The following is a 25,810-nucleotide window of genomic DNA, read 5'->3' as shown; positions in this document are numbered from 1 at the left end:
AAATGTGAAGCGTAGTTATTTATGGTATGATATGGTAAATGCATGGCCCCATAGTTGATGAATATGGAGCTTGCAATGCTCTTCTTACTTTGATTTGTCTTACAAATTCATATGAGTGATATTTGTAACTATATCCTAATTAACAACCTTTATTCTTTGTAAATAAAAACCAAGTTAGAGTGTTATCTGTTTTAGAATTGCAAATTCGCTCGTTTGTGAGAAATAAAATAAGCCTTAATTATAAAGTGACTTGTGATCTCCTAAAATTATGATTAATTTAGATGTTTATAATTTTTGTACTTAAATATAAATAACCCCTTGGATACACAAAGTGCTTTCATTTTTGTTTTCAAATTATTTATCTACCTATAACCCCTTGGATCCACAAAATGTTAAATATTCCATACTCTTGCATTCAAGGTAGGATAGGTGTATAATTGCTTTTAATTCATGTTAAAGAAATACAACTATTTATTAGACAACAAACTTTCCAACCAATTCCAAAAAGAAACACCTATTATTGTGAGTGGTTTCGAGCATCAAGGGTGCTCCAAACAACACACACCACCTCTAATCCCACAATTTCTCCACCCAGTAGCAAGCCTGTAACAATTTCTACGATGAAATTATAAATTTTTCCCACCTATTCTAGGAAAACATAAAATATTGGCAATTGCACAGAGAGGTGCAAAGGAAATCCGAAAAAAGGAGCTGGGAATGTGGAAGGAAACTATCTCCTTTTGATACATGTCAGGGTGCATCATCAATGTCACTTTATGGAGTGAACAATGCCACACTGAAGGGGAACAAATTTCTAACCTCAAGAACCACTCTAGTCCTTGCAATCAAAAGGGGCCGTGTCAATGGATGTGATCTCTACTTGAGTCTTACTTTTTTATAGCATCCACAGATGCTATAGATGATAACACACACTACAAAATGCCATAGATTCTGGGCATCGACAGGTGGTTTTCCACCTGTATGTTATGAGACCAAGTTTTGGAATCAGATAAATAAACAAGGACAATGAGATTTTTATGCCCTTTTAAAGATAGAATAAAGTTTGATAGTCAATTTGACTATAGTGATAGTTCTCTAGACCAAGTTATATCTTAATGGGCTTGATTTGATTCTTTCCCCAAATATTGGAGTCAGACTTGAGTCAACTCACCCCTGAAGGAGTTTGGTAAAGAGGCAATTAAAAGACCAGTATAGTGCCAGTGGGAGAAATAACTCAACTCCAACCCAAAACAAAGGGGAGATAGACTTATAACCTTAAAATATATATTTTCAAGTTTCATCCATTTTACCATAACATACCACCAACGGTATCAAGAGAAGAGTGGCTTACCTCCTCAAATTGGTTTTCGCTGATCTTTTTTTCCATCTCATTGGATATCAAAATGAAATGTTTGCGATGAGAATACAATATGGTTTCCAAGTTTGATAAATAAATAGTAAGAACTAGACCTGAGCTGAGAATTATGATAACCAAAAGTTGTCGTGGATTGTCAATCCGTCGCCATAACCCTCTTGGCCTAAAGTGTTGGACAATTTATCTATCCACATAGTAAAATAATCTTCCTTGCCCTCTACTTGAGTCCAATATGGCCCAAAGCAGTGATTAAGATCTCTCCTTCCCTCAATCCCAGTCGACAAAAGAGAAGGCTCACTGAATTTATCCACCTCCTTGTTTAAGGTTTGCCACAAGGCACTTGAGGGATGTTCCCCATACTTCCAACATTGCCATGCAGTAGAGATTTCACATTTGTTTACAGTGTTAGAATACCTGCTACCTAGAGTTTTTACATACTCTAAGGGACTTCAAGTATGTAAAGCAAAGGGATATTTGATATTTCATTGTTTCTTGTCTTCGGAGATGCTCAAGGCACTCCTCCGTTGCTATTTTTACTTCTATTTTAGAGTTACATTGATCTATTTTGGTCACTTCTAGGTATTAATATAACTCATTTCATTTCTCTTCAAACCAGCATGTCAAAGGCATTTATAGTTTTATAATTTGTTGTGAATCCACCCCACATGTCATTTCATTTGACTGCAAATGACATTTCTTCTGGTCATAATTAAAAAAAAAAGGAATTCTATTACAATATTCGGAAAACTCCCACTTTCTCATAAATACTTCCCCTCAAATGGAATTTTACTTCTGTGAAGATAGTTGGTCAAGCTCATATTTATGTGAAATTGTGTAGCTTAAGCAGTAACCACATGTTCACATGCTAATAATGGTACTTTTCAATGCAATGATAAAAGGGGGGTCTTTAATCGACCTTAACAGTGGTTGTGGGAATCTTCATGATTATATCCCTCTAGATTAGTTTATTAAATACTAGTGAGAAATGTTTAACAATTAGCTTATTGAAGATGCTTCCTTGTATGGTATATTTCTTTTTAAGTCACACAAAGCAAATTCTTTCTTTAATTTTTAAATTATATAAGAAAATTAAATATTATAATTTTACTATATTCATAACCAACTATTATCATGAAGATTCATTATTAAAAATCTAAAGCGACATTACATAATCTTCATGGCGACTATAATTCTAACAGTCCACCAATACCTTCAACACTATTTCTTATACAAGATAGTGTCAACGGTGGGACGATTTTTAGCTACATTTTAAACATCCAAAAAGTGTCAAGATATTTTGGCTATCTTCACTTGCCATCACATGCCAACAAATTTCTGCATAGTTGAGGCTCTTAATGAGTCATCCTGTAATTTGTAGTGGGTTGTTACACAATTATTACATTTTATTTTAATTTAGGGTAAGGTGGGCCTAGCCTCTTCCTTTGGGGCTAGTCATCATGTAATTAGTAGTGTAGTTACACCATTATTACATTTTATTTTAATTTAGGGTAAGGTGGGCCTAGCCTCTTCCTTGGGGCTAGTGCCTTAACCATACCAGTAGTATAAATACACCACATCCCTCATTTATATAATCATCACATTCAAGTGTGTTGAATCATTCTTTGTCTAAGGGCACCTACATCAACTCAGTCTACTTGTGTTATGCTCTCTTGAAGTTTATTTGTGGCGTTGCTACTTTCAGCTTGTTTGTGGATTAGGTTTTGTTGGAGAATTCACTGAAGATCCTCCAACTTATGATTTCTAACAAAAGAAAACATCTTACAGCTTTGTGTTTTATTTTGTGCAGGTTCAACTTCTCAACATTGTTCTTTTCTCACAGTGAGTAATGTAACTTTTCCTATTCATTATTTTATCACAAGCTCCCTAGTTGTATTTGCTGCAAAATGTATAAGCTATGTTTGATGTTTGTTTCCAAGATTCCAAAGATTTGAACCGCTTAAAATGTTTGAATATGTAGGACAATTTTTTGTTCCTTGATACTATGGATTTCGTAGGTAGTGTGGCATGCCTATTTAGTGTGTTAAGAAGCTCCAATTGTATGAAACCATGCTTTTGTGTCTAAACTGATGCACAAAATTTGGGGCTTAACATAGGAGAAAACAATATGAGCACCCTTGGACGAGTCATGCTTATTACGTGGTTGTTTGTGGTTTTAATCATCAATTCAAGCAATACAACAAGGCTGAATTCAATCTTCACTGTACAAAAACTATCACCAACAATTAAAGGAATATATAGTTTGATAGCAAGTGACGCTCCTATAGGATATCAGACACGATCCTTTGCAAGAAACTATTTAACGGAGGAGCTAGGTATAGCCCCATCAAGACTCATCCCCCTCGCTTCTACACAAAAATATGCTGAAGCATTGTCCCTGGGACCAAACAATGGAGGGTGGCTGCAATTGTAGATGAGCTTCCTTATGCCCAGTACTTTCTATCAACTCAATGCGGATTTGCAATTGTTGGTCAGCAATTTACTAGAAGTGGATGGGGTTTTGTAAGCAAACTCTCCTTTACTAGATGCACCTATTTTTGGCTGAGATTTCTCATAAACTATTAAGTCTTGTCCTTTTGATATGGGCTTTCCTTTTTTATTTACAAATTTAAGGACTACTGTTTTGAAATCTTTCAATTTTTTCTGTTAACAGGCCTTCCCAAAGGGTTCGCAACTAGTAATTGACATGTCAACAACAATTCTGACCCTGTCAGAGACTGGTGAGCTTCAGATAATTCATGATAAATGGTTAAGTCAAAGTGGATGCACCTCAGACGACGATCAACTCGAATCCAATCAACTAGGCCTGAAAAGCTTTTGGGTCGTTTCCTGATTAGCAAAGTTGCATCCTTCATTGCCATCTTTGTATTTCTGTGTCGTAGGATTTGTGAATTCATTCATCAACCTTGGAACTGACAATGAAGATGGTGATGTCTCTGAATCTCATTCCCTTGCTTCTAGGAGTGCAAAAGTTCTACGATCATTTGCTAGTTATGTTGATGAGAAAGAAATTGATGCAAGAGAAAAGAAGAGGCTTAAGAGGAAACAGATGGAGAATTAAGCCAGTGTAGGAGATGGCACCAATCTAGTAGAGGGTAAATAAAATCTCTCTTTGCTTTACATACTGGAAGAACCCTGTACCAGATGAAGGGACTGAAGACAAGGAAAAAATGGTTTCCACGTGTTGAATTTCGATGGGAGGGAACAACGAAAATGGAGCGTGTTGATTGGGTTGGCTTAGCAGTGTTTTCCCAACTAAATAAATAGAGAAAATGTCTTTTAGCGTAAATATAGAAAAATCAATCACATAACAAGAAAATTAAAGTCGAATTAAATAGTCCTAAATCAATTAAAAGTTCAAAATATCAAATTTAATAAAATATGAAATTAAATTAAATTTTACAAATAAATCAAAATAATATAAACAAAACCTTATTTGTTAATTTTATTGTTTTGCTTCAGGATTTCTCTCCCTCTAAGGAGCAATGAGCTAGTTTTTGGGCAAGGTCTGTGATAGAACATCCCGAGGTTGAACGAATCTTTCTAAGATAAAAGATTTGAACAGAGCAAGTTTTGGAGCCCAAATCTTTACGAATATTCATCTGAGGCACACCTTGAGTTTACCCAAGTAAAAGACGCAAGTTCTGGGACATGCACAAAAGAAATCTGCGGAAAGCAAACAATACTGAGATTTCTAACGATTTCCTGGAAAGCGAGGGTTTCAGGTCGTAAGAATCGAGTTCTGTGGGAGTCTGTGGCTTGAATTATGGGTTGAAACACAAATCTGTGATTGGAAGAGACATTGAGGTTGTGCTACCAAAATTTTGGGCTCGATATGTGAAGGAAATATCATTGCTCAGCCATGCAAAGACATCGTTTCGCAAGTCGAACTCTCCCTCTCATTTGGACCCCCTGTAGTTGACTAAAGGTAGAATATTAACAAAAGGAAGGTTGAAGTGGTGTTTCCTAAAGCTCATATTCTATATCAAAAGAGGTCGAAGTGGAGTGTACTCAACTATACTAAACTACTCAAAATGAGCTACGTTAATTGACCATCTATCATGTGGTCCAAAGCTTACTAAATAGGAGAACAAATTGTTTTAGGATATTTGCGAACTTGTTTGTGGAGATAGCAATTTCTTATTAGTTGTCTACGCTATAATGGACTCAGACTGTAATAGGGCTCAGATGAACGGGTGAATAGAGCTCGGTTGGTTGTGCAACCCTATGGCCCCGGTCTGCGGCATTGCAACCTAGAATTCCTCAGTTGCTGCTTTAGTTCAATTCATTGGACCTTAAACCTTTGATGTCTGCTCTAGACCAAGATATTGGTGCTTAGAACGAACCCTTCTCCTATGTAGATGTCGTGCAACTTTCAATTTGGACCTTAGAATACATGGAGTGACCAATGCCAGATCTTGACGACCATTCCATTGAAATTTCCCAAGGTGAGACCCTGTACCAAACGATGGGTCTGAAGAAAAGGAAAAACTAGTTTCCACGTGTTGAATTGTGATACGAAGGAGCAACGAAAATAGAGCAAGGAGATTGGTTGGCCTCAATAGTGTTTTCCCAACCAACTCCATAAAGAAAACGCCTTTCGGCGTAATTATCGCTGAGAGGGAACATTTATGGACAATTATGGTGAGAGGGAGTTGGTAGAGTAATTTGCATATACAATAGAGCACACTGTTTTTCATAACACAATTCTAGATTCCCTTTAAAGCACAATGTGTATGTGGGTCATTTTTCATAACACAATTCTAGATTCCCTTTAAAGCACGGTGTGTACGTGGGAAAATGATATACGTAATGTTCAAAAGTTTAACCTGAAACTTAGGTGGATAATTAGTATAAGTGTGGTTGGGTAGTTGGTTATCAAATTTATTCAATATGAAGTTTAGTTTTCATCTCAACACTGATTTGAAACATTGTTGAAAATTTTGAAAAATAACATAAATATTTACACCAGATGATTTTCAAATTTAACAAATGAAAATTTTATTTGACAATGGTTATTTTTTTATAATAATATTTATATTAAGTAAATAATATATAAACCAATTTTTTTTAATAATTAATCTTAATATTGAGAAGTCATAACTTAAATTTAATATATCAATTATTATTTATTTAATTAAAGAAATAAAATTACAACTTTTTCAATTTAACGATCTTATCAACTTCCCTTTACACTTTTTGAATCAATTACTACTAAATATATAAGAGATATTTAAAATATTTAAAATCATTTTAAAATAACATTTGGTTTTAGCTATATCAATCTTTAAACTTTAATTAATATGATTAGATTGGTAGTCACAAATTTCAAATCGAAAACTTTATGTCAATAAAGGTGTGAGTAGTCCACCCCATCACCACTACTTTCCATAGACCATAAATAAAAACTTAATAAAATACCGTAATTATTAATATTTAAATACAAGCCGTAAGTCTTACGAAACCAATGGCTAAACTGAGAATTCCAATCGGATCTTAATCGAATTATAAAGGAAAACCCATTCGGAGAGAAGCTATATGATACAACCGTATCCCACGCTGAATATACATAGATTAGAGGGTGACTTAATGTAAGTGGGGTCGACATCAAAGTGAAGACTACTGCTAGAACGCCAGCGTTCTAAAGATAAGTTCAGAGAATCTCTACATAAATGTTAATAACATCTCTCGGATCACATGCGAAGAACGGTCGGGAGTTTTACAGAGCTCGCTCTTCCACTGGTTTTACCCCAGAATTGTCTCTTGAATCGCCGCTGACAGGTCGCACATCGATTCTATCAATGGAACTCAACGGTACGTATTGTGCACACCCACTCTGTGTTTTTTGTACGCTTCTTCCCCATTATTGTCTTCTGATTATTACTATTATCTTTGGGGTTTGGTCTGCAAAGAGTTTGGAGATGAGCAGCAGCTGCTGCGCAGCATCGATGAGGACGACCTGGAGGAGGGGTTTGTGGGCGATGGTGATCGCCATCCGAAGATAAGGGTGAAAAATCTTTGGAGGACGACGGAGCAGGGGACGAGCCTTCTGTCGGGCGTGTCGGTCGACATATGGAAGGGAACGGTGGTGGGAGTAATAGGGCCGAGCGGGAGCGGAAAGTCGACATTCCTGAGGGCACTGAACAGGCTCTGGGAACCGCCCGTCGATTCCGTCTTCCTCGACAACCACGACATCTCTAACCTCGACGTGCTCGCCCTCCGACGCCGTGTGGGCATGCTCTTCCAGACGCCAGCCCTCTTCGAAGGTCGGTAATCAATTTGATACACAATTCTTGTTCATCTTCATGAATTGTGTGGGGATAATCTTTTTTATACACAGGAAGCGTTGCGGATAACATAAGGTACGGGCCGGCGCTCCGCGGGGAGAAATTGTCGGACGAGAAGGTGGTTGAGTATTTGAGCCTTGCGGATTTGGAATCCTCTCTGGCCGCCAGATCCGCCAGCAGTTTGTCCGTGGGGCAGGCGCAGAGGGTGGCCTTGGCCAGAGCTCTCGCCAACGAGCCTGAGGTCGGTCTTGCTTTTTCTGAATTTGTTTAATGTTGTGGGAATTGGGGCTTTTTTACGGCGGACGAAGAGGATTCTCTCATTGTTTTCTTTTGTCGAAATTTGACTCTGGTTGTTCTGAGAAATAGGTGCTGCTGCTGGACGAGCCGACGAGCGCCCTGGATCCCATATCCACTGAACACATCGAGGAGTCGATTGGAAAGCTGAGAAGGGACAAGGGGATGACCATTATCATGGTCTCCCACAGTGTGAAACAGATTCAAAGAATCGCCGACCTCGTCTTTCTGTTGGTGGATGGGCAGATTGTGGAGACTCTGAAACCCGACCAGCTCTGCAATGCAAAGCATCCCACGGCTCTCAAGTTCCTTGAATTGAGCTCCTGAATTTCACCATCACAACAACGCAGTTGAATGGAATTTGATGAAATGAATTGCAAATTTGTAAACAATGCAATAGAATGAAATTTTATGAAATGAATTCCTCCGGCTTAATTTTCTGTCGGTGCGTGTCGAGTGAGAAAGCAATTGCAATTGTTATGCTTTTATGTGAAGTTTTAGTTGTGGCTTACTTCTTCTAGTTTTTAGTTTTTAGATGCTTAAAATTAAAATTAGGAGTTTAAATTTTGAATTATGAGTTTTTAGGATTCTTTTTTAAAGATATATTTATTTCTGTATTTAACAATACATTTAAAAAAAAAAACCAAAAATCAGACTTTAAAAAAAACTTTAAAACATAAAATAACTAAAAACTTAACTTTAAAACTTAAAATAAAGGAACATAATATAGAAAAAAAATAACAAGCTTAATTAATTAATTATATATATGCACAATAAAAAATGTCATTAAATAATAAAATAAAAGGAAAAGTTTTTTTTAAATATGAGTAAAACATAATATAGTAATATATTTTGATACGCATTGTGATGAAATAGTTTTTTCCATAATATGTTTTTTTATTAATTTTAATCAAAATTGGAGAGAGTTGAGTTTAAAATCTATTGTTGATTGCTAAATAGGGTAGATAGAGAGTTGAATGCTAAATCTATTCGTGCATTTAAAATGTATTTTGAATATTAAAAAAAATCATTCTTTCTTATTTTGTCAAATTTTAATTAAAAAATCTATACATTAAAATTAAACTACACTTTTATTTAAATAAAATTTATTTTATTCTTTATATTATTTAATAATGAAATCTTCTATTGTTGATGATAAATATATAATAAATCACAGGACACGTCCCCTAGGGTCCCGTGTCCCGTATTTTACGTATTGGACACGAAAACGGCCCTAATACGTGTCCAATACGATTTTTAACATGTCATAAAAATCGAATACGTATTCGACGTTTTCCATTCGTGTCATAAATTTTGAATACCAGTATTTTGTACATAGCATACGTTGCCCTAACGTATTTCGATGTTTTGAATACAATTGAAAAAAAAACATGGTTTATAGCGTAAGCATTGGTCTATTCCGGGTTATTTTCGGTTGTCTGGAGCTGTCGTGTGGAGCTGCGGGAGTGTTCGTTCGATGGATTTGGTCATAAGTTTTGACATTGTTATATAAGGTGATGTGTAGGTCGCATAAATCGGAGCTAAGAACCCTATAATTCGGAGCTCTTTTTAATTGAACCTCCGATATCACTTAACCTCGATGCTTGATCTACCTTGGATTTCGTTGACCTTGGAACCTTTTTCATAAAAAATACGATTTCTAATCCCTTCAACGGCTCGATGTTTAATACCTAAGATGTTTAATTTTTTATTCGTTGGTGTAATACCAACGTTATTGTATATACGATATTCTATTCATTGTTATAAAAGGTTTGGTATTATATTTTTTGTATTTTATATTGAATGAATTAAATAGAATTTTCTTTTAATATTAAATCATTTTTATAAATACATTTAATTAAATTTTAATAAAATAATTATATATATAAATTTAATTCATTTTAATATGATTTTTTAATATTTGTTTTAATTCATTTAATTAAAATCTAATTAATTTCTTTTATATATAATTTAATTTTTTACATAATTTAATTTATTAACTTGTAGTTAGTTAATTATATCTATATCTATCTATCTATATATATATATATAATTTTTTAATCAAATTTTTTGAATTTTAGCCTAGGCATGCATTTTACTACAATTCTGTATTTTTGGCACCTCAACTTCGGAGAGGCATATCTCAAATTTCACTCAACCAAATCAATCTTGAAATAACTAGTTGAAAATCTAATTGCTATCAAGTTAAATTATGAGTTCAAATAGATAAGCACGACATACTTGTTAATTATTTATCAAATTCATGTCAAGTTTCTCTTGGTTTTAATAATGATTTTTTATCATGACTAGTTTCTTATGTGCTTGTAAGTTGTAAATTTTGATTCTATTTATTTTTTTAAAGTGAACTATGAACTTTGAGAAGTAATTATTTTTAATTTGATTAGATAAGCTGCAACCTGCAATTTAATATGGATAAAAAACTATATTTCGGTATATATAATATATAATATATATATAATATATATATATATATATATTTTTATTAAATATATATAAAACGGTCCCCCGTGTCCTGTTTCCAGGTCGCTGCGTTTCGTATTGAATACCTCGTCCCTGCGTTTCGTATTGAATACCTCGTATTTACGTGTCCTCCGTGTCTCGTGTCCTCGTGTCATGTGACTTAGATATATATGTGTATGTGTGTTAGTTGGGTTCTCGTCTAATCTCTCGTGGCCTGACAGTCTCCAAGTGCGTGAGGCACTCCAACCGTGGTGTAATTGCCAGTTCTTATAATGCATGTGGGGCATTAGAGCTAGTTGTTTCTTTGTGGACAATTGCATTTGTATTTATGTTAGAATGTATAGGAGGTAGCTAGGTTATATTTGGCTTTGATTCATATGTATTTTATTTGGAAGTTTATTTTGTTTTCTGTGATGGAAATAGAATACTAAGAGCTTTTGCATTTTCTTTGTCTAATTTATTTGATATTTATGTATTTTTTTCTATAATATAAAGTTCTTAATAAAAAATATTATTTAAATCATATTGTTAATATAGATTTGATATACTCATGACAGTTTTTAATATATTTAATTTTTTACCACACAAACTAATATATTTCTAGAAAATAAAATTTATGTAGAGAAAGAATTAAATCCACTAACTATTACTCAAACTATTAATTTTTTAATCATATTTAAATTTAAAATATTTAATAATTTAAATTTACCAATTCAATAAGCTTTAATTAAATGGTAAATTAAACTAATTAAAAATCAAAATATAAAACATCTAAATTATATTCTCAAAAATGATATATCCATTAAAAATAATTAAAATTTTAAAATATTTAACACCATATTAATACCACAAACCAATCACTTGAGCTTTCACTAACTTCAATCTACTAAATTGGAGTTGACAAAACAATTTAACCATAAATAAGACTTTCATAATATTAATTTATCTTCATTAAATATTATATAGATGGTAGGTATTTAACCTTTACATAATATTTTAGAATATTTTTACTAGTAGTTACAGATTATAGGTTGAGATTTATTTCAAATGTAGTTATGTTTGTGTTTTTTTAATTAAAATGGTTAATTAAAAAATGTCATATGACCATGATATGACCCTCAGTTATGATTTTTGGATGAATGGTATTGATAACTTATGATAATTCTGAGATGTCGTAGTCTAACGAGGCTTCAAATTTTCTCTAAAACCATGGAATAGATTTTGTAGTCTAACGAGTCTTCAAATTTTCTCTAAAACCATGGAATAAATTTTTATAAATCTTAGTTACAACTGTCAAGCTTCAAGATTTTGAGTGCCCCACATTTTTTGATGGTGATGAAGTCATTTCCACCATCAAAAACACTATTCAAACTCTCATATGGTGGGAGTTCTTGAAAAAAAAATTGGGATGTGATTTTTGATTGTCTAGAAAAATTTGTCATCTCTTTGTGAAAAAACCTATTTATAATTTAAGAATATCCATAGTAAAGTAGGGTGAATCTCTATATTTAAAAATCTAGTTACAAGTTTATATTGTTTTCTAAAAGTAATTATTTTTATAATTTAATAAAGTAATTTAAAAAATATATAATTAAATTACTTTTATAATTAATAAAATAATTTTAAAAATATATAATTAAGTTAAAATTTATGAGTTTTTTGTGTGAGATAAATATTTTGATTTCCCTCCTAAATTAATTTCTATCAACATTCTCTACCCATTTAATTTATATTACTAACCTAATTTGTATTTCTAATAGATATCGACTAAATTGCCATTTTGTTAAACACTATGTTCGCAGAGGATGTATTGGGATCTCATCGGGTTCGGCCATCTGGCTCAGCGTCACAAAAATTGATAAACTTTTCATTCAAAATCTTGCATGGTCTATGGGGTCAGGGCAGAGGGTTATTATTGCGTTTGATCAAATTTTGGGAACTAGGGTGGACAGTTGCATACCAGAGGATTTCATTCGTTGCATTAACAGTCGTGGTATATTTTTTTGGAACCAAGTTATATCAGCATGGTGGGGTCCTTGCCCGACTTGGAAATGTGCAGAGGAGTTGGGATTGTTCGGACAGATGGCGAGGGAATGGGATCGGATTTGTGCTGGCATGAAATTTTTAGGAATTTGTCGAGAGGGGAATAGGGACCAGATTGCTTGAACGGGCAAGATGAAGGCGGGGAACATCATGGTAGTTGATATATATACCACTCTCTGCGGTCGGGAGGTCCAACTCTTGGGGAAATGTGATTTCTATAATTACTGGAAAACAAAAATTCCCATCAAAATCATCCTCTTTTTTTGGTTGGTATGGAAAAACAAAAACCTCACATGGGAAAATCTCCAAAAGAGACATTGGCATGGACCGGGTATCTGTGTGATATGCAGGAATGCGGAGGAGAACAACGGTCACATGTTTCTAAAATGCCCCAACACTGTACAGGTATGGAATAAATTGGCTATTTGTATTGGCTTTCCTTGTAACCGTTTTGAAAACATTACTCTGCATTGGTGGAGTCGACAAAAATCCCCATGGAGGATTATCCCCCCAATTCTCTTCTGGGAGATATGGAGATGGTGCAACAAATATATTTTTGAAAACTCAAGGGACAACTTTATGCAGGTATTTGATCGCATCGTTTCGTGTTACTCTATTGGAATATCACTCAACAATGGGCCTAAGAAAGATCTTCACAAGCTGTCGGGCCCACAGATGGAGTATCCCGCTGGTTTCTTTGATGAGGTGGCATAGAGAAACAAATGTGGATGTGGTTTCTGGATAGCTATTACACAAGATCAAGAATTTTGGGTACACTGGAGTGCGGGCAGGAGCACGAACACAAGGGCTGAAGCGATGACCCTCTGGGGCCTTTTATGGTTCACACATTTCCTCAACATCCTTGCTATACACATATTTGGGGATTCAAAGATTATCATTGATCATGTCAAGGGATGTGCAAAAATCAATCAACAAATGCTCCTTGAATGGCTCAAGAAAATCGACAATCTTTGGTCCTCTTTCCAAAATTATTTGATTATGCACATTGGAAGGGATTTCAACCAAATTGCAGATTGACTATCGAAGAAAGGGCTATAGGAACAACTGGATGGTATGCACATAGAAATGAAGCTAGGAGACACCATATTGGATGCTGGGGTGTTTCCATTTCCTGGGTAACTACAGTTGCATTTTTTGTATAATCATTGTTTTCTCTTTTAATGCTCCCTTTGATTTATTTTCCTTGTGTGACTAGGCGATAAACTCATATAGTGACCTGTGGATAATATATATATCTTTTCATGATGCATTGGATGATATCTTTCTTTTTTATACAAAATGGCTACTACAACCCCTCTTTATATATAGATATCAAACTAGATATCATGTTACATATAGTAAAACGATGTATATATATATGATATAAGATATCTATATTATGATTTATCAGCAATGACAAAATATGTAAATTAAACTCATATGGTAATATATTTCACTTTTTCCTTACGAAAAAATAAAAATAAATAAATAAATAAATATCGACTCCCCATTTTGTCAAACTCTATGTATTTCACTTTTTCCTTATATGTATTTCACTTTTTCCTTACTAGAAAAAATAAAAATAAATAAAAAATAAATAAATAAATAAATATCGACTCCCCATTTTGTCAAACTCTGAGTTTATCGTTTATTGATACAAAACTTACGTGTAGGACAAGTTTAGCATACTATAACAAAAAACAGAAACTAGCCGCCTTTTCATATAGACGCAAATTAAACGCTGGCACAAAGATGGCATAAAGATTACATGTGGGACAAGTCCAACCTATAATGATAACATAGAGAAACTAATCAACATCGAATATAGACGAAAAATAAAATTCTTTCATAGTATGGATGAAATTCTATTTATCCCTTTATTAATTCTTAAAGTGATAGTTATTTTGTAACCAGTAAAATTATTTAAAAGAGGAAAAAGTAAATATAAATATGTATTATATTTATAGAGAGTTATATGAGTTGATTTAAGGTGTTGGAAGTAATAATTGTTGTTCTTCCTATCACGATTTAATTTATAATGAAGAGAGTGACGTCGACATCAAAGTGAAGACAAGTAGTAGAACGCCAGCGTGGACAATGCAATTGAATGAATGGAATTTGATGAACTGAATTTGGGTGTGGTTAATTTTGTGAGTGTGTCGAGTCAGAAAGTAGCTGCATTTGTTATGCTTTTATTCCTTGTCAATAAAATGATGAGGATGCGTAGGACGTAATGGGCATTATTGGAATCCAAACTTCGAATTTGATGTGGGGAAACCAGAGTCGGCTTAATTTCAAAGAGTGTGTGAAAATAACACTCGGATTCCTACTCCACCCACATGGCAACAAATGAATCTTATGTTATTGGGTTGTAGTGAGCAACGGCAACAAATAAATTTTATGTTATCTTGTTGTATTGAGCGGCGGTTGTAAATCTTATATTATCAGGATGTATTGAGTGAGTGGGGTTGTATATGTCCACAGTTTCGCGGTTGTAAATTTTATGTTATCTTGTTGTATTGAGTGAGGCGGTATATATCCACAGTTCGATTTTGGGCTTAATAAAATTGAACAATAAACATATTCCATCGCAGCCGTCGCTCAATTAAAATCCAATAATATAAAATTTATTTGTTACCCACCCACAAGGTTACACACATAGCCGTGATAACACAGGGAAGGTCTTTTTTCAGAATCCACGTAGCACATTTTGACTATGTATTGATTGGATATATATATATATATATATATATATATATATATATATTATTAGGAGTATATGTAATCAATTGTGATGTTTTTGTTTATGGGTTGATTTTTTTTATTAATTAATATAGATTTATCTTAATCATTAATCTAGCAAGCACCAAGAAGGATTAAATTTCTTAAGCTGAAAATCTATTTTAAATTATTTATTTTTATTATAATTGAGAGATTTAATTCCTTGTAGATCCATGATAGGTATAAATGGATTCAACAACTTGAAAATGTTATTGGGCACTTGGATTGTGCAAATTACACAACTTAAACCTACAAGTATAACAAATTTTTGTTGGATTTTTAGACAAAATTGAGCAAAAAAATACACCTAAAAATGGATCGAAGTGTATAGTAAGAATGTTTGAAATGTTTTAACAATAAGAAATTACATGTCCCGAGAAATTGAATTTTTAATCACTCGGATACATTTTGCAGGATGAAACATTTTACTTAATATAGGAATTGAAATATTTTATTTGTGAAGGTTGTTCACATTAATTATCTCCTTTTTGTTAACATATTTTAAGTACATAGCCCCTAGGGTTAGCTCAAATCGTAGTTTCTCGTTCATTAAAGCAACTTTTCTATTAAGAGGTAATAGGTTCAATTCTCTCAACACTTTTGGGGTGAGGCTCTATGGTCGAGTAAGCAGGAAGTAATCCCTTTAAGTGGATCTGTCTCATATTTTGTGGATTTAGCAATCACCTATCTTCGAGGTGAATGAACTATATATATATATCACTTAATTATGCATATTAAAATATTTTATTTATAACACACATTCAAATTTATTATTATTCATAAGTTTAAATGCAACATATTAATTTTATATTAACCGTTAAATGAATTACACATCTCCCTTTTACTTTCAACTACTTCTTCTCATTGAGCATAAAAATATTTTAGTATTATTAACCCACAGACATATACATATATGATATTTTTATATATAGATACATATATATACATACGTACCCAATGGGATAAAACTGTGACTTAATGATGGTTTTGAAATCTTCCTACTTAGTCATTGGAGGTTCTCCCTCTAACCTTGGGGTTTCTGTGTGACTTTTGCACCAAGTCAATGCATGACCCTCTAATTTTAGTCGTGCAAATGATAATTTTTTCCCTTCCTCGATCTGATGGATGCTATAATAAAATTCCAGCTACTGCGTGGTTCAAATTCAGAGAGTCAATGTCGCCATTATATGGCTTGATATCAAATTTTTCTTCCATTTTAAACAGGGACTAATTCATGGCACCCGAACTGGGTTGATCTTTTCTGGATTTTTTCTTCGACTAGTTCTCTGTTTCTCCCCGATCTTTTAATCCCCATTCATATTTGTCCTCTACGTTCGAACCCCCATCTTCTCCAAACATTCCTAGCTTGCTATTCAAGGCCGCCATGAGGAGGTTTACATTGCGGTTTATTTCTACGACTTGTTGTTCGAGCCGTGTAAACCTCGACTCTACAGGATCATGAGGTTCATTTATAGATTTGTCGGCCATGATTAGGGTTTTACGATTTTTGGCCCCGCCGATCTCAATACATGCAATCTCCACAAAATACCCAAAGAAACCTACTCCGATACTAAATGATCAGTAAACTATCGTGGATATTCCACTAGACAGTTCGTCACAATATATCTGATAATAATATATTCAAATGTTGATTTTTTTACACTATTACAGTTTATTAAAATTCTAGATCTGTAAATTTAACTATAATTAGTGCATGCATGCGAATTGAAATTATGCATAAAAGTAGAGAAAACCTAGCTGGAAGGTGAGGTCGCTTCATTCTCTTTCTCTGTGTGGAAATATGGTTGCAGATACAAAGAAGTAATGCCTATGGCCTGTCGACTGCTACAATGCACAAATCCTCTATGTGTGCTCTACGTCCTACCTCTCCTAGCTATCTTTGCTCAGCTATGGAACAAAATGCTCTCCAAATAATGAAATGCCTCTTCCTCCTAATGGCCTGATTATAACACAACCCAATAGCCTACTAGTGGTTAAATTTGACTACATCAACTCTTAACTAGAGTTACAATATAAATCTTCTAGAGCCTTTTACATAACAAACACGTGGCTAGCCCCTTTTCCATGAATAATGGGGGCTAACGGGGCATCATCCTGAACTATAGGTGTGAAAACAAGAAGGTCAACTTCTGAGTGGCATAAATTTTGTATACGAACTCTGATTGACAGGCTCCTTGCACATTGAAAAGATATCTGTGTAGAATAACATGAAAATGTGCGGTGCTGAAGTGACAAAGCTTTACCCCCAAAAATTTCATATGATGCCTCAAAATACTCTCGAAAGGTTTCAAACCTCATTTTTCCAAATTGGGTCTCACTGGTAAAAAAGGTCCCATGAGCTAATTCCTCCACTTTTTCCACTTCGAATTCATAGATATGGATGATAAACAATATAATGATCCAATTCATATGAAAATAGTTCACAATGAGATATATTGTTTAATTCTTGTATGTTATATGTTAGATACAATTTCATAACTCAAGCAATGAAATTATTGTATAGCAATATGAACCTTTATTTAATCAATATGAAACAATTATATATCAATATAATTTGTGGTTGATAAGTTTAAAATTTCATTTTAATCGTTTTAATTTATATAATATTTTTACTTACGCTGATAGGGGTGTCTATTTTGAAAAAGAGCTTCCAGAATTTTAATTTAATTATTAATAATTATTAGGTGGATGGTAGGGATATAACTTGCTAGGAGTATTCTATAATATTCTTAGTACTATACACAGATCAAAGGTTGAGATTTATTTCCAAAGTAGTTATTACCTTTTAATTAAATTGATTAATTAAAAAAATGTCATATGAACATGTTTCATATGAATATGAGTTACGGTTTTTTGGGCATGTGGTGCTAGTAAGTCATGGTATTGTAACAAAGCCTATTTAGAGGTTAAAAATTTCTATGGTAAAGTAGGGTGAATCTTCATAATTAAGAATCTTGTTACATGTTTTTTAAATGCATATATGCTCATATATTACTTATTTTTGTGCTTATATATATAACAAATTTGGTTACGAGATTTCTATTCCAAAAAAGAAAAGGAGGGAGACATGCTCCCATTACATCAAACCAAAATGGGTGAGGGCATCCTGGAAGAGAAACAGAGGACCAACAGTCCTTATCTTCCAAGCTCCTCCCCTTTTCTTTATGAGATTACTAATTGCACTATCCTTATAAATACTTACATTCTGATTCAACAACAATTTGCACCTACATAACATAAAGAGTTAGTAGCGGAAACACTTAACAGTACTGAGATGATTGAAGCATTTACAATTATTTTTTGTTGACTAAGGGTTCTTGATGGGGCTAAGGTCAATTCTTGCTACTTTGAGCGTTGGAGTTTTCTCCGATCTGAGTAATAAGTAAGCTCTTCAAATAATTGATCGTTTCCTCCAAATGCCTGCATTTGTGTTTTAGGGCAGATATTTCTTTCCTCTGTTCTTCTATTTGTCTCTTTAGAAAGGAATTCTCAGATTTTGCTTCATATTTGTAGCCTTTGACCATTTCTTTGACTTTCTCAAACATGAACTTGTTTGCTCGACAAAGTGCATAGTTTTCACACTTTGGTACATTTGCAAGTGGATTCTGGTTCATATTTACTGGAGGGAGAGGGCAATCAATCCAGCAGATCAGAGATGGGGAAATAGGAAACAGAGAGAAGAGACCAAAGAAGTCACTAGCCAATCCTGCGAATACCCACAACTGCTGGAAGGGAGACTGGGGATTGAAAGCAGAAGCGGCAAGAGCTGCACGAAAGCAAAAGAAATTGGGAGGCGAGGGCCACCAGAGCTGTGCGTTGGAGGGGGCAATCAGAGTTGTGTAGAGGTGGGGGAAACGGGAGTTGCACTATGGTGAGGGCACTAGAGTTGCATGAAGACAAAAAGGTTGTAGACGCCTCCAGAGCTGTGCGAAGGTGGGGGCCACTAAAGCAACGCAAAGGCAAACGGAACTAGGAAATAACCACTAGAGCTGCACGAAGTAATAAGGCAAGGTGAAATCAGAGCGGATAAGCTCAAACCCCAAAGGGGTGCAACTTCAACTACTTGAAAAGAGATGAGTACTACAGAGACTACGGGGAAGGAGAGGGAGGGTGAAGATGGCATAAATAAAATGAGATGAATAGAGGGGAGAATATATAGTTGCACAACTTGCCTCCTCGGGGAAGAGAATGAATGCATTTCATGGGAAGCTTGAGTAGTTGTCGATCGTTTGTTAGTCGAATACTCACTATCATGTCTATTCTTGGGGATTTCCTTGGATTTCCTAATCTTCTAATATCTATTCATTCGAGCCGAAGTGACTGTTGTGCACCTTGATTTTCCCTCTCTGATTGCTTTTCTCTACACATTATGGCGAGAGTTCCTATGGAATCGGTTTCTGAGCAATCACATTATCGATTCTAGATTCTCCCATAGGACGGTTGACAACCAGATTAGCCTGCATGTTGGCGCTACGATTATTTTCTCTAAGAATATGCTTGAAGGTGACTTCACCTAGAAACATTAAGTTTTTTCCCACCCTTTTTGTTATTTGTCTTAGGGCCTTGTTCTTGGGGCTTCTTCTTTCCGCCATCGATTGGATTATTATTGAAGAGTCCCCCATTATGACCAGATTCTTCATACTACGTTGCCTTAGGATTTTTGTTCCCAACAGGAGGCCATATGCTTCTGCCCTGTTGTTGGATAGTTCTCCTAGTCCCCATTAAAAAATAATAGGATTTTTCTCTCCTGGGTCAAAAAGTACACCTCTTGCTCCAGCCTTGCCTGGATTAGACTTTGAAGCACCATCAAACAGTAAGCAGGACCTATTTAAATTTTGTCCATGTTTTGAACTCCTCTTGTTTCATTCTTATTTTCCAATTCTACTTATTATTAGGAGATTTGTTGAGGTGTATTTTTTGTTGCTTTCTCATCACGAATTCAGCCCAAACTCTTTCCTCATGCTGCAGATGTTGAGCATCTATTGCTTTGACTCCTTTAGAGTTGATGAGCTCAGATGACATGCTCCAAGTTTTCGCCAAGACTGTTCTAGTATTTGGAGTGCAATCTTTAAAGATCCTCTGATTTCTTGCTATCCAAATTTTCTAACACATAAATGAGGTCAAACTCAGCCAATATCTTTTTACTATATCTTTTTTTTTTTAAGGAATATGGATATCTTTTTCCCCAGGTTGATAGAAGTTCATGATAAGGTAGCAAATGTTGGATGATAAACTCTAAGGGAATAATAAGCCCTTTCTAGCAATCCTTGACAAAGGGGCATTCTGCAAAAAGATGTCGGATATTTTCTTCACTTCCATGACACATAGCATAGCACGATGGGCCTTCATATCCTTTCTTTTTAAGATTATCAATGGTCAATATTTTGCCTTTGAGCAATGTCCCCATGAAAAATTTGATTTTTGGTAGTGTTTCAATTTTCTATGCCACCCTCCAATAATCCCAATCTCGATTTTCATGCTGATGTAAAGTGGCATATATGGATTTGATTGAAAAATCTCATCCATCAGGTTCCCAATGAAGGGAATCTTTTGAATCTATACTTATCGGAGCAACCCCCTTAAGATATGAGATTAGGGACTTCCGCTTAGGGACAAGGCCATGAGGGAGGATGGGGATCCTCCAATCTCCCCATTCTCCATCTCTCCAAAGAGATATATCATCCAGTGCAGTGATTCCTTTTGTTTTCATCCATCTTCTTAGATCCTGAAGATTTTCTTAGCAGGCTATGGGCTGAATTCCCATTATTCTATCCTTCCATATTTTTATGGATTGACCATTACCAGGTTTCTTAGAGGAGTTTTCTTTAATGAGGGAAACAATTTTTTTAATCATATTCCATACTTGGGAGCAGGGCCTGATTGGATAACCTTTTCTCAATAAGAGGATTGTATCATGATTTATGTATTTTGCTTCTAGGATTTGCTTCCACCAACTTCTCTCTCGTGCTATAAATCTCCAAGTTATTTTTGCTCCTAGAGACAAGTTCATTATTCATGGTAGTCTGATTGCCACCCCAAATTTCTCATAGGGCTGAGTTACTTCATCCAATTTCACAAGGTTGTGCTTCTTTGTCTCCACTTTACCTCCTTGCCATAGGAACCCCCTGATTACTAGCTCAACTTGTTTGTGTATACCTGTATGGGCTAGTATTGCAACATACTGATAGATTGGGATAATTGTGAGTAGGGCCTTTATTAATACCACCCTTCCTGCCATATTCATCCAGATCATGCTCTAGTTCTGCACTTTTTGTTTCATTTTCTCAATGTACTTATTCCATATGTCCATCTTCAAATTTTGTTTTGAGATCGGGAGTCCAAGATATTGGAAGTGGCTCCACTTTTCTTGAAATGGAATTTCCAAATTTTCTGATATTTTTTGGAGAGTGCGAGATGGAGTTTTCCATCCAAAGATTTTGCATTTCTGATTATTTAAAATCCCTCCAGAGGCTTCCATGAACTGTTTATTACCTTTTTTATTCTTCTTTCCATTATGTAGGAGACCCCTCCTATAATCAAAGTGTCATCTGCAAATAGGAAGTGGTTTATAATTTTTACTTCAGGATAGATTGAGAATCCTGTGATAATCCTATCTTGTCTGCATTTCTCAAGACTTATGCTCAGGGATTCTACCATTATAATGTATAAGAAATGAGAGAGAGGACAACCTTGTTGTAGCCCCCTTGAACTTTGAAAATATTCACTTGGTCTTCCATTGACCAATGATGCAATCCAAGGACCCACAATACAGGCTTTTATTATATCTATTGCCTTTCTTGAGAAACCAAATCTCTGTAGGACAGCTGCAAGAAAACCCAGGTTGACCCTATCAAATGCATTAGCCATGTCAAGCTTGACAACCATTCCTTTTTATTTTTTCATTAGGCTAGAGTGCAAAGCTTCTTGCACTTTTAGAATGTTGTCTAGAATTTGTCTTTTTGTGACAAATCCTCCTTGGTTTTCTGATATTATTTCTGGAAGCAATTTGTTGATTCTATTTTCCAAGATTTTTGTTGTGATTTTTTAGGAGGAGTTACAAATAGAAATAGGCCTGAATCTACTAAAGGAGTTAGCATTTGACTCTTTTGGAGCAAGAGCAAGGAAGGAAGAGTTTGTGAATCCTCCAACCATGAATTTACCAAAAACATTTCTTATCATTCTTATCAAATCTTTTTTAATAATGGTCGAGTTTTATTTATAGAAGGAAATAGGGAGCGCATCCAGGCCAGGAGCCTTATCCGGATGCAAATCCAAAACAAAATTTTCTACTTCCTTTTCTTCAACTGTTCTTGTGAGTTCATTGTTTTCTGCTTCACTGATTTTCCTGGGTACATGCTGAAGATATTCTTCATACTCATTATTTGATGCTAGGGATGATAATAGATTTTTATAGTATTTGTAAGCCTACTTCTTTATTTCCTCTTGACCTCTGACTTCTTTTCCTTCATTATCTTTTATGTAGTCTATTTGATTTTGATTTCTTCTTATCGTGACCGCATTATGAAAGAAATTTGTGTTCTTGTCTCTTGCTTTGAGCCATAGACTTCATAATATTAGCCGCCACACTTCTTCTTCCTTTCTGTTTTTCCTACACATCTCCCAGTCTGCTTGTTTTTCCTGCCATATGCTCTCTTGCATTTCCTCTTGCTGCTCCTTTTCCACTTGGAATCTATCTATTTTTTTTGCTATTTCTAACTTTCTTTTTTGTGTTTCTATATGGTTAATCCTTGCCCAATGTTTTACCTCTCTCCTTAGATGTTTTAATTTATTTTCCCAAACATAGCTAGGAGAGCCAGTAATTGGTGTTGTCCACATTTGAGCTATGAGTTTTTTTACTTCTTCTCTGTCATTCCATGTGGAGCTGAATATGAAAGGAATTGGGCCAAGATTTTCTAACTTCCCAAGGGTGGTAGCCATTGGTTTGTGATCTGATGCTGTATTGTGGATGATTTTGGATTTTATCTCACTGAACTCATTGGCTACTTTGTCTTGTATTAGGAATCTATCCAATCTTTCCTTTATGTTATTTTTCCCAATTCTTTTATTGCTCCATGTGTACTTTCCATTGCTAGGAGGCATTATCACTAATTTACATGCTTCAATAATAGATTCTAACATTTCCCTATAAGGGTTAGCATTGTATTTTCCCCCGAATTTTTCCTCTGTGCTCAATACCAAATTGAGATCTCCTCCTACGATTATGCCTCTGTTTTGGTCCCGCATAAGATAATTTTTTAGGGTGGACCAACAGACTTCCTTTTCCCTGTAATGGTTTGGGGCATAAATATTTATAATATAATACTTCTCTTTTGTTTTTTGTTTTCCAATTCTATTTTTATCCAGTGTAACTCTTTTTTTTGTTGAATGAGCTCCCAATTTTTGATTTTTCATAGTGTGCATATTCCTCCTGAGGCCCAGGTCGCTGGCATTAAAGTTCCTTGATAAGTATTGGTTTTTTGTGTCATTGTTTCCATTTCCATTTCATTTGTCTTTGTCTATTGAAGAAAAAGGATATCAGGTTTCTCTGAAGTTATGATATCTTTCATTTCCTTAATTTTTGACATACTTCCCATTCCTCTGCAATTCCAGGAAACTATAATCATTATCACTTGATGTTAAGGGTTGAGGGACCTTTCCCTCTATTAGGGTGGGCTATTTTCTCCTAATTTTTTTTCCAGGAAAGTGTCCAAAGGTTGTTGGGTGCCCAGAGCCATTTCTTTTGCCACTGCTTCATCTCTAATTCCTCTGTTAGTTTTTTTTTCCTGCCCTTTTAGGGTGGTCAAGAGAGGAGAGGAGCTCTTTGGAGAGGGTGCGAGTGATTATGTGGTAAAAGGAGGAGGGGAGAGGGATTTGGGAAGGGATGGGCGAGGTAACAGAGGGATTAGAGAGGAAGGAGGGAAGAGGGAGGGAGGAAGGGGGAAGGGAGGGGAGATCAGGGTCCGCAAGGGAGCCAAAGGGATTAGAGACCAATAGATCTGATAAGGGGGTAGGGATAGAAGACGGAGGGAGGGGGGCAGAGGGAGAGGGGAGTATTTAGATGAAACAGGCCCGGAAGGGAAGGATGGGGGGAGAGGGGATGGAGGGACGAGGAAGGGGGGAAGGTAGCTGAAGAGGGAGGAAGATTGGAAACATTAGAGGTTTTGGGTTTGGTTGCTGACTTTTTCTTCTTGACCTGCTCTGATTTTGGTTCCTGGTTTTCTATTTCTTTTGTTTCCTGATTTTTAGTACATCTATTTGAAAAATGACCATATTCATGACATACCTTACATTTGAATGGAATTTGTTCATAGTCTAGTTGTTGGATGTGAACCCAGTTATCCACTTTGATCTTGATTGCTTCTGGAAGTCCTTTCCCCAGATCTACTTCTACACATATTCTTGCGCAGGCATGCATGTTTTCCTTTGGCTCACTTCTGTCAATATATTTCCCCACAACATTCCCTATTGCTTTAACAAATTCATCTCCCCAACAATGAAGAGGAAGATGAGGGAGCCTCACCCATACTAGCACTGCATTTGGCACATCCAGCTTTGGATCGAAGTCCAGAGTCCATCTGTTGAGATAAAGCCCTCTTGAATCCATGAAATATGGCCCGTTTTTGAAGATTAAGTCTCTCTCCTCTTTCGTTTCAAAGTGGAAGGTAAAGTATCTTCTTCCATAGAAACTAATGTAGATTTTCCCCATGATAGATGGGGCCCAGTTTCTTTCTACCCATTTGAGGACTGAACGGGGAGAGGGCCAGAGACCAGTGAACTAACCCACCAAACCTCGCTCAGAGAGAGATAGATCTACGCAGCGAGGAAGAGTAGGAGGAAGGATTATTTAAGGAATTTCATCGATCTTTTTAACAAAGTTTGATATGGATGGTCTGGGACGAGACAGTCCTAAGGAGGAGAGCAGTGAGGCAAAGGCTTTCGCATTTTATCCTATATGAGTTGAAGTTTTGGTAGATGGGATAGGGATCGATGCACCCTCAGGAGGAGGCTCCACTTGATCCATTACGTATCAGGCAAGGGCTTGTTGTGGCCACAACCACCACCCATTCAAAACTTGTCTTGGCAACAATTTTGGATGGGTCCCCTAGAAGTTAATCTTGCATCTCTCCGAATGATCTATTTTACCTGAGGGATTTAGCTCTCTAGAGAGTCAAATCTTCCATTCACAAATGGTTAAAGCCCCCTAACAAATCCCTCGCATATAACCTTGTTTAAGCCCTTCATTCATATGCTCATCAGGATTTATTTAACTCACAAAACCCCCCATCGCATCATTATTCCCATCATATCTCTTTATAGCGGAAATGCTCAAAAACATGCGTAAAACTAATTTTCCATTTATCGCAATTAACACTAAAACTTAGTGTTCACCGTTACCTTCTGGACCCGACGGTAGTATTAACCGTATTCTATATATTTCGGATCCGGAAGCTATATCACTATATCGCGGGATCATGGGGGTTATACATATATGGTGCACCACCATTATCGG

At 35.3% G+C, this 25,810-nt stretch overlaps 1 protein-coding gene and 1 pseudogene across 2 annotated transcripts in view; both read left to right on the top strand.

Annotated features, from left to right (window-relative positions):
* The first annotated feature begins 6,922 nt into the window (after window positions 1-6,922).
* The window catches only part of LOC149139446 (ABC transporter I family member 17-like), a 251,129-nt gene continuing 232,241 nt past the window's right edge, over window positions 6,923-25,810 (top strand). Inside the window, exon 1 of the mRNA XM_089446791.1 lies at window positions 6,923-7,207. Within this exon, the coding sequence (XP_089302917.1) occupies window positions 7,066-7,207 (142 nt within the window). The 5' untranslated portion in view covers window positions 6,923-7,065. The remainder of the gene's footprint in view (window positions 7,208-25,810) is intronic.
* LOC149139450 (ABC transporter I family member 17 pseudogene) lies at window positions 7,236-8,414 on the top strand (annotated as a pseudogene). The gene is made up of 3 exons (XR_016264501.1): window positions 7,236-7,659; window positions 7,734-7,921; window positions 8,047-8,414. The product of XR_016264501.1 is annotated as an ABC transporter I family member 17 pseudogene (transcript).

The sequence above is a fragment of the Pinus tabuliformis genome, chromosome X (assembly GCF_031772625.1).
Source record: "Pinus tabuliformis cultivar Carrire ecotype Pingquan chromosome X, CPIR1, whole genome shotgun sequence".
In the NCBI taxonomy this organism is placed as follows: domain Eukaryota; kingdom Viridiplantae; phylum Streptophyta; class Pinopsida; order Pinales; family Pinaceae; genus Pinus; species Pinus tabuliformis.
Note: the sequence above shows the minus strand (reverse complement) of the source record. Positions and strands in the feature narration are given on the sequence as shown.